At 46.6% G+C, this 10408-nt stretch overlaps 1 protein-coding gene across 1 annotated transcript in view; it reads right to left on the bottom strand.

Annotated features, from left to right (window-relative positions):
- The window catches only part of SDHB (succinate dehydrogenase complex iron sulfur subunit B), a 29026-nt gene that overhangs the window by 6301 nt on the left and 12317 nt on the right, over window positions 1-10408 (bottom strand). Inside the window, exons 3-5 of the mRNA XM_035019668.1 lie at window positions 5127-5212; window positions 1914-2050; window positions 1131-1247 (exon numbers count right to left, since the gene is read on the bottom strand). Coding sequence (XP_034875559.1) covers window positions 1131-1247; window positions 1914-2050; window positions 5127-5212 — 340 coding nt within the window. The remainder of the gene's footprint in view (window positions 1-1130; window positions 1248-1913; window positions 2051-5126; window positions 5213-10408) is intronic.

The raw sequence follows: 10408 nt of genomic DNA, 5'->3' as shown, positions 1-10408 counted from the left end.
CCCCCCCCCCCCCCCCCCCGCCCCAGTCAGGAATGCAGGGCAGAGCCTTGTCCAGAGAACAAGAACTCCTGACCCAGGGAGAGCTGTCCGCACTGAGTTACATCACTCCACGAAGAGCGCTGGGCTTTCACATGAGGGCTCTCCTTTCTTAAAGTTTTACAGGAAGAGGAGAGGGCCTCAACATTCTCCAAGACTTCTAAAAGGTACAGTGCATTTACTCAGCCACGTGCCTAACACATATTGATAAATAACCAGCACCAGGGCCTCGGGATTCAGAAAGGAGTAAGGCTCGGCTGCCGTCCTGGATGTGCGCTCAGCCTGCTCGAGAGGCGCCGGTCAGGGATGCTCTTCGGGCAAGTGCCGAATTGGGAGGACCGCGTGACGTGCCGACTGTGACACAGCACACGTCCTTGGCCCCATGCAGACATGCTGTCAGGACCCATCTGTTGGGTCCCTTTCCCACCGCCCCTCTCCACAAGGACACTGAATATGCATGGAGTGCAGGTGTAAATCAGAGGCTTCTCAGGGGGAAGAGTGCCAGAGAAGGAGACTGAAAACTTGAGAATGACCCCTTCACTGTAAGATGTCACAGTCTGGACACTGGAACGCCAAGAGAGTGACAGGGCCATCACCGCCCCACCCAGCAGTCCCCGGACACTCGGCGTTAGGAAAGAACGGCAAGGTTCCAGTCCCCATTTGGCCGCCACCTGTAACACAGGGTGGGAACACGACTGCCAGGGGCCGGCACGTGTCTGCTGTGCCCACACCATTAAAGAGCAGCTTTGACGGAGCTGTCACCTTGGCAAGACTCGATTATTTGCATACAGGTTTCCTCTGAAACAAACATTCTGCAACATGGTAATCATATGCCCTTCCAGGCAAGGCAGATGTGCTCCAGATCCTTGGTCCACTGTGGGCCCCTTGTGGGATCACACTACCCCTGGCCCTGAGAGGATGGGTGTCCAGCCCTTGGACAGATGCTCTTGCAGTTCCTTTCCAGAATACGCTCCATAATGGTCTGCAGCGTCCCATGCTGCTACTCCCCGCCCCATCCCCTCAAGCCAGGCTTCCTGGCAAGCATGTTTGCAACAAAATTCCTCAAAGCAAGACAATAAATGCGGACTAATGACCAGTTTCTCACGATCTTCTATAGACTGCAGATACTGCTGCTTGCCCTCCTGGGATTCATCCTTCTTCTTCAAATAAGGTTCAATGGATTTGTACTGAGCGTAGAAGTTGCTCAAGTCCTGAGGTTAAGAGTAAGAAGAAGAAAATAAGGGTCAGATTCCACCATCACTCCCTAGTGTTCTCATTCACCCCATTTCTTGGACACTGCCCTTGGACTCCCTAGCTTTCTTATTCACCCCATTCTTGGACACTTCCCCATCCCACACCAGCAGAAGTCTGACTCTCTTCCCTCAGTGTGGATCCATGCAAGGATGACAGAAGGAGAAATGGTCAGAGTGTTAATTGTGGCTGGGAAATCTCTCCTTCACCCACTTGGGTAACCTTCCAATCCTGCAGCCCTGTCAGTGAAGGTGCTAAGACACGGGGAGGCAGAGATTAAAGTACAACGTGTAACAGCTGTTGCCTTCCCCACTGGTCTTTTCCACATGAATTCTTTGTAGTTATGGCCAAATTCTTGATTCTGGGGCTGTTCCAACTCTAAAATCCTATGCCCTGTTATTCCCAAACAATCCTCCCCAATGAGCGGCTGGAGAATCTTCTAGGCATGTTTATCTTCCACCATTCAAATTCCTTAATTAAACCCAGGAAAAAAGCCTGCCCTAGAGAACGATAACATGTATCTCTCTCACACACACCTCTTCCCTTCTCCCTGGAAAATAAAAAAAGGGGGTAGGGAGAGTGGGAGAGAGAAGGGGATGGGAGAGGGTGGGGAGGCAGAAACTCACGGGAACAAGATCCTTTATCACATACATATGCGGAAGAGGGTAGATTTTTGAGACTTTGTTGAGGTTGGTGTCGATCCTTCGGGTGCAGGCCAGGGTGTTGCCTCCGTTGATGTTCATGGCACAAGAGCCACAGATGCCTGAGAGAGAGAACGCATTTAACACTTGCTCACCCGGGTTCTGGCAGTCCAGCTGCAAACTCTTTCTAGAATGTCATTCCCCGACCATCAGGAGCAGCACCGACACGGAGTACACCTGCGGCAGAGGTGCCTGTTGCTGTTTTCCTTCTCCTCCGTCTTCCTGCCTGGAATGTACATCTAATGACTGTAGTTCCAAATGCCATTTTGTGACCGTGAGGCAACAAGGGTTGGAATCTACACGCTACAGCCGGTGCTGGAGACAGAAGGGGCCTGGGGCGCTGTGGGCATCATGGAGTTCTCACACCGGTCCTAGCGCCATGCTTCATGCATTTTCAGAAGTAAATTAGCACCCCAACCCCCACCCCCTTTTTATTTATTTATTTATATATTTTTAAAGATTTTATTTATTTGACAGAGAGAAACACAGCGAGAGAGGGAACACAAGCAGGGGGGAGGGGGAGAGGGAGAAGCAGGCTTCCCGCCGAGCAGGGAGCCCGATGCGGGGCTCGATCCCAGGACCCTGAGATCATGACCTGAGTCGAAGGCAGACGCTTAACAACTGAGCCACCCAGGCGCCCCATCCCCAACCCCTTTTTTAAAAAGCCCCTGTTATTTGAACTCAAACTGTGACAGACAGAGCCCAAAAGCAAATCAACACTGTGCTGGTCATCTTCCAGTTGAGGCCTGGACATGGATTATCCACACAGAACTCTTAACTCTATTGTCTTCACTAAAACTAGCAGCACAGTGGTTGCCCCCGGGACACGAAACCAACATTAACTGCATGAGCATTGCCTTTCCAGGGAGAAGAATGAACTCATGTGAAAGCAAAGCAAAGCAAACCAAGCAAAAACAAGGTGCTGACCAAGGACCCTGAAAATGATACGTTTCTTTGCCTGGACTCATTTGCTGTGTATGGAAATTTCCTAGGTATTTCAGAGTTTAAAGAGGACTATGCAATCTGAACCCACTTCTCTGAAGCTTTTTGAAGATCATCAGGTCAGAGAAATGTGATTACTTGTGAAACTGTACTGGGTTATCACTTTAGTAAGACCACACCCTCTTCTCCTGTAAATCCTTTTTTTTAAAGGTTTTATTTATTTGAGAGAGTGAGAGGGAGAAGCAGATGCCCCACTGAGCAGGGGACCTGATGTGGGGCTCAATTCCAGGACCCTGAGATCATGACCTGAGCCGAAGGCAGACACTTAACCGACTGAGCCACCCAGGCGCCGTCCCGTAAATCTTAGTAGGCGTGTAAGAGAACACAAAGACCCATCATAAGCAAATACCCCTTAAGTTTCCCAACAGACTGAATGCTATCAATGTACTTACATGTGCCTAGCATCCAACCAGAGAAGTATGCTCTTATAAGAAATGGTATACTATTTAAAAAATAAATCCAATGAGTCTTCTCTGAAAAAGGCTCCCCTGGAAATTCTCTTAACAATCAATAAGGGAATAAAAAGTATTCCCTTTTTGATATTCATTTATATCAATTAATTAATATCATTCTGGGTGGGATTAATTAATATCATTCTGCCTCATACTTTTTAGTCCAGATGGATCGCATCATATGTTCCAGGCTCTGAAAAAGTCTTACGGGGAAAGGTTACTGAAAAGCATCTATATTTCCTGTGTTGCCAGGACTTACACGGGGAAGGCTGGTATTTAATTACAGCAGAACGTTCCCTGAACAGCAGGACTCAGCCAAACTATCCTAGTATCTGTCAGCATTTGGTACACTAAATCCCACCCTGTACGATTAGCTGAATCAAAGCAGATGTCTTAGAAGGAAGACTGCAATACTTGAAACGTACAGCAGAACACAGACAAGAGTGATGGGCCAGTATCTATAGTGACTTTTCCTTTTATGGAAGGTCATTTTAGGAAGAAGTTTCACACTGGTCGTGGCCCAAACTACCCTGTTTTGGTTTTATCCCAGGTCTTCCCAGCCTGGCCAGCAGAGTGTACCGCCTGAGTGCAGATCTGGAATCTGACAGCTCTGGCTGACTCCTGGCTCCCCAACCAACTATCTATGTGTTTTTTTGGAAGTCCCTTAACCTCCCTGGGCCTAAACACTCACAGTGCTGGTCTATTCCCCTTCAAGTGCCCAGAACAGAGCCTGGCCCACTGACTGGGCTCTATGGCTGTCAGGAACCATCAGCCCTTGTGGTATCCCTTGCGATTTTTGCCACGTCCGAGTACTGCTGAAGGATTATTTATGAGTTTTCTTAAAATCAACTCATTTTTACTTAAATTTATATTAAAAGACGATTATCACGGTTACATGGTCATTAGCAATTGTATTTTTCTAACATGTCACATAAATACGCAGCTATTACAGTAAAAACTGCTGGTCTGAACACTGCCTACAATCAGCTCCTGCAGCACCAGCAGCACACTGTGGGAAACCGTTCCCACCCAGAACGTTTCTACTGAGCAGCTGCTCTATACACGGGTACACACGTAATGCTGGGAGATGGGCGGCGGGGGCACGATACCCCCTGCTGGATAAGGGTTAAGTGTGCGTAAGCACCAACCAGAAACGCTCCACTGTCCCCCCCACCTCCCCTCCAGTGAATGAGCTCAGCACGGAGCTGAGGTGGCTGCTAGCAGGCGGGAGCTAGTCCCCGAAGGGTGTGGCAGCTCAGGGGGGTCGCCAGATGCAGTAACCACGTGACATAAAGCTGCCAACGGGAAGAAAACTCAGAAACCAGAACCTGTACTACGCTTGGAAGTTTTTTTTTTTAAGATTATTTATTTGACAGAGAGAGACACAGCGAGAGAGCGAACATAAGCAGGGGGAGTGGGAGAGGGAGAAGCAGGCTTCCCGCCGAGCAGGGAGCCCGATGCGGAGCTCGATCCCAGGACCCTGGGATCATGACCCGAGCCAAAGGCAGACGCTTAACGACTGAGCCACCCAGGCGCCCCTATGCTTGGAATTTTTGGTGCATTTACCCAAGGAAAGGAAGTGTGATGCCCAGCAAGGTCACCTGGCAGAAGGCCAGCTCAGTTGTGGCAGGCCCTGGAACCAGAGCCTAAGTGTCTAAAGCCTAACAAGGAAGGAAATGCTTACCTTCTCTGCATGATCTTCGGAAGGTCAAGGTAGAATCAATTTCATTCTTAATCTTGATTAAAGCATCCAACACCATAGGACCACATCTGACCAAAAACAACAAAACACCCCAGTTGTATTGATGGGAAGTTCAAACTCCCTGCACTTTATCATAATATGATCTAAGACATCTGCATACATTAGTGGCTCAGAATTATTTCCATACTTTTATTTTTGTGTATTCTCACACGTTTTGAGCATGGTGGAGTCGCGCTGTGTATACATTTCTAGGAAAAGGAAAGCTGCAGGAGAGACAGTCCCCCACCACAAAGCGCTATGAGTGTCTATGCGTGTAGAGAGTGCAGTTCTGTGGAATGGCTCAAGCTCTCTGAGCCTGTTTCTTGATCTGTAAAATGGAACTAATCTTTATGTCACACGATTGTTACAAAGATGGAACTAAAAACCTGCCCTTTCTGGGCGCCTGGGTGGCTCAGTTGGTTAAGCGACTGCCTTCGGCTCAGGTCATGATCCTGGAGTCCCGGGATTGAGTCCCGCATCGGGCTCCCTGCTCGGCGGGGAGTCTGCTTTTCCCTCTGACCCTCCCCCCTCTCGTGCTCTCTCTCCCATTCTCTCTCTCAAATGAATAAATAAAATCTTTAAAAAAAACCCCCTGCCCTTTCCACGGCAGCTGGCGTACAGGCCAGTGCTCAACACACCTATTTCTGGCCGCTGCCCGTGCCGCTCGGTACTTCTCTATGCCTGGCATTTAAAAACATATGCCCCCCTCCCCAAACATCCTTTAGCATGATCCAGATTTTTTTTCCTGGCTTTACTGAGGTATCATGGACAAGGTGTGAATTTAAGGTGTGCAGCATGAGAGCGCGGCGAAGAACTTGGCCTATGTTGTGAAATGTCACCAGGATGAGATTAGCTAACACGCTGCCTTATCAGTCTTCTATCAGCAATGTGCAAATACCCCACCACCCTATCTTTGCTCATATTGGGAACTGTGACCTTTAAAAACCTCTGCTATTTTGACAACTTTACTATTCTCAGTGTTTTAATCAGAGATCTCCGAAAATCACAGTAGCTGAATATTTGTCATAAAATCAGTGATTTTTCTGCACTCACCAACTGTTTATTGAAAGTCTGCTCTGTGCCAGGTTCTGCTCTGGGTGCTGGAGGTGCACCAGAGAACAGATGAAAATCCACACCCGCATGGCATGTTTGTTCTAGTCGACTAATGCTGCAGACTCTGTCCGCCCGTGTTCTTTGCCTATTTATGAGATCTTGGGAATTTTTTTTTTTTAAGATTTTATTTATTTATTTTATACTTTTTTTTTAAAAAAGATTTTATTTATTTATTTGAGAGAGAGAATGAGAGCGAGCGAGCACGTGAGGGGGGAGGGTCAGAGGGAGAAGCAGACTCCCTGCTGAGCAGGGAGCCTGATGCGGGACTCAATCCTGGGACTCCAGGATCATGACCTGAGCCGAAGGTAGTCACTTAACCAACTGAGCCACCCAGGCACCCAAGATTTTATTTATTTATTTGAGAGAGAGAGACACAGTGAAAGAGGGAACACAAGCAGGGGAAGTGGGAGAGGGAGAAGCAGGCTTCCCGCCGAGCAGGGAGACGGATGTGGAACTTGATCCCAGAACCCTGGGATCATGACCTGAGCCAAAGGCAGATGCTTAACGACTGAGCCACCCAGGCGCCCCAAAGGAAATTTTTTTTAAAGCTGTGAACCTTTCACCTCCTCACCCCCGATACTTCACTTCTGATACTCCTGGTCACCAAATGCGTAGTTTCCAGAACCGAGCAATCCTGCAACACCAGCTGGGTGTCCCACATAATAATTCAAGCTGCCCATTGACACAGAGACAGCCTCAGGTCCTACAGGGGAGGGGCTCGGTTCACAGACTGCCCACCCTCCTCAGACCCTGCAAGTCTAGCTGTCACCTGTGCTCCGGATGGCTGGCTATAAATCAGAGATTCTCATGATCCCCTCCCTGGGTTTGATAACTGCTAGAGTGGCTCATAGAACTCAGAAAAACAGTTAACTTACTAGACTATGATTTAGTAAAAGAGCCAAATGGAAGAGATGCACAGGGCCAGGTATGTGGGAAGGGGAAGCAGAGTCACGCCCTCTCCCTGCACCTTCATGAGTTCACCCACCTAAGCTCTCTGAACCCCATACTCCATGGATTTTAAGGAGGCTTCAGGGCCTCGGCATGATTGGTTACACTGGCTGCTGGTTTAAATGATTCACCTCTAATCTCTCTCCCCTCCCAGGTCAAGGGGTAGGTTTCTGTGTTCCAAACTTCCAGACAGGTTGGGTTCCTCCCAGTTATCTAGGATATTTCTAGAAATCACCTCATTAACATAAAGGCTGGTGGCTGAAAGGCTCTTCTTATGAATAACAAAAGACTACCCAATTTACCTTTATTATTTATCTGGAGCTATTTCAGGAACTAGGAGCAAAACCAAAATATTATAATAAAAGATAACTCTGTAGCTCTTATCTCTTAGGATTACAAGGGTTTAGGAGGATTATGAGGGTTTTAGGAGCCAGAAAAACCCTGGACAAAACCAAAATATATACCACAAATCTATTATATTTGATGCGAACCCTGCCCCTCCCCCACCCGCAGCCCTCAATCAGCAACTTAGGCTATTTGACTTCTAATTTGGGTAATGGAATTTTTTTTTTTTTAATACTTTATTTACTTGTTTGACAGAGAGAGAGAGAGCACAAGCAAGGGGAGCAGCAGAGGGAGAGGGAGAAGCAGGCTCCCCACCGAGCAGGGAGCCCGATGCAGGACTCGATTCCAGGACCCTGGGACCATGACCTGGGCTGAAGGCAGAAGCTTAACTGACTGAGCCACCCAGGCGCCCCTTGGGTAATGGAATTTTTTAAAACACAGATTTAAATGCTTACATCGTTAAACTACCTTTTCCTCTTATGATACTATCACTGTTAAATCTAAAAAGACCACACCGCTTCCTGAGGTTTCATGAATACATATAATTTTCTTCTAGTTTTTACATCTTTAAAATTAATTAATTAATTAATTAATTTTTTGAGAGGGGGAGTGGGGGCGTAGAGTGAGAGAATCGCAAGCAAGCTCCATGCCCAGCACGGAGCCCAAAGTGGGGCTCCAGCCTAGGACCCTGAGATCATTACCTGAGCTGAAACCAAGAGTCAGATGCTCAACCGACTGAGCCACCCAAGCACTCCTACATCATATTTTAAGGGCTGTGTCTCCCTCAGATGTCCTGTTACTGCTTTCTGGTTTTTTTTTTTTTTTTAAGATTTTATTTATTTATTTGACAGAGAGAGAGAGCGGAGAGCAGGAACACAAGCAGGGGGAGTGGGAGAGGGAGAAGCAGGCCTCCCGCGGAGCAGAGTGCCTGATGCGGGGCTCGATCCCAGGACCCCGGGATCATGACCTGAGCCGAAGGCAGACGCTTAATGACTAAACCACTCAGGTGCCCCTAATGCTTTCTATTTGAATTCATGCTAGAAGATCCCAAGTTTTTGGAATTTATTTGATTTGTTTTACGGCCCAGTTATCACAGTGAATGTAGCATGCACACTTGAGAAGAACGTGTTTTGCAACCATTTGGTGTGATGTCTCAAAAATATTAATTAGAGCAAGATGAATGATAATGTTCAGATTATCTGTCTTTACTTCTTAATTGTTCTACCCATTGCTGAAAGGACTGCAGATGTTTGTTCCTTAATTCTTGAAATTCTTCAATTCTGCCAACTTTGAAGCTCTGTTATTAGGTGTATACACATTTACGATTGACAGGTCTTCCTGATAAAATGATCCCTTTATCATTATGAGATGTCCTCTTATTTCTGGCATATTCTTTGCCTTTTAGTAATCTGATTTTACCATAGCCACTCTACCTTTCTTATGCTTATGCAGTTTGTATAGATATCTTTTATTTTCAACCTGTGTCTTTACATTGTTAAAAACAAAACAACCGGCCCAAAATGGAGTCACTTTTGCCAAACCTCATGTCAAACTGAGACTTACCTTCAGTTTTGGTTCTTCCAGAAATGTAATTTAAAACCAGTCAATCAGGAATCACCTAGTTAGGCATTTGCCTAATTGATTTTGCCATCCTGTAAAGGAAAGTGACTTTGCCATAACCAATATGCTTTTTTGTTCTTTCTTCCCACTCCTGTCTGCCTATAAGTCTTTTATTTTGTGCAGCTCTGTGGAGCTCCCTTTTCTTTTTTTTTTAAAGATTTTATTTATTTATTTGACAGAGAGAGACACAGAGAGGGAACACAAGCAGGGAGAGTGGGAGAGGGAGAAGCAAGCTTCCTGTGGAGCAGGGAGCCTGATGTGGGGCTCAATCCCAGGACTCTGGGATCATGACCTGAGCCGAAGGCAGATGCTTAACTGACTGAGCCGCCCAGGTGCCCCCCCCCCCCTTTTTTAAAGTAGACTCCAACCACAACCCTGAGATCAAACCTGAGCTGAGGTCAAGAGCTGGATGCTTAACTGTATGAACCACTGGGTGCCCCTTGGCACCTGGCAGCATCTAATCTATCTGCTAGATTACATGCTGCCTGATTCAGGAATGGTTACATAAAGCCAGTAAAATCTTTAAAATTTACTTAGTTGGGGGGGCGCCTGGGTGCTCAGTCATTAAGAGTCTGCCTTCAGATTAGGTCATGATCCCAGGGTCCTGGGATCGAGCCCTGCTCGGGCTCCCTGCTCTGCAGGAAGCCTGCTTCTCCCTCTCCCACTCCCCCTGCTTGTGTTCCCTCTCTCGTTGTGTCTCTGTCAAATAGATAAATAAAATCTTAAAAAAAAATTTACTTAGTTGAATTTTGTTTTTAACAATATTTAAAGTGCATTTCTTGTAAGCAGCATGAAACTTGGTTTTGCTTTTTATCTATTCTGACGATGTTTGCCTTTTAATTGGAGTGTTTAGTGCCTTTACATGGTGTAATTATTGATGTGTTTGGATTTGGGTCTCTCATTTTACTATTTTACTGTTTGTCTTTCCACTTGAGTTTGGGTCATGTTTTACTCTTCTTGGTATGATTAGTGATGCTGGACTGTACGTTGGTCCTCGTGAATAACATGGTGTAGAAACTCTGGATTTTATTGTCTCTCTGGAGAGCACTGATTTTTAAAATAGTTTTTAACTTAAGTAGGCTCCATGCCCAACATGGGGCTTGAAGTTACAACCCTGAGATCAAGAGTTGCATGCTCTACCAACTGAGCCAGCCAGATGCCCGTGATTTTGTTTTGAAGACTTTCTTTTCTTTTCTTTT

The sequence above is a fragment of the Mirounga leonina genome, unplaced genomic scaffold, assembly GCF_011800145.1.
Source record: "Mirounga leonina isolate KUSES-001 unplaced genomic scaffold, KU_Mleo_1.0 Mir_173, whole genome shotgun sequence".
Classification (NCBI taxonomy): Eukaryota; Metazoa; Chordata; class Mammalia; order Carnivora; family Phocidae; genus Mirounga; species Mirounga leonina.
Note: the sequence above shows the minus strand (reverse complement) of the source record. Positions and strands in the feature narration are given on the sequence as shown.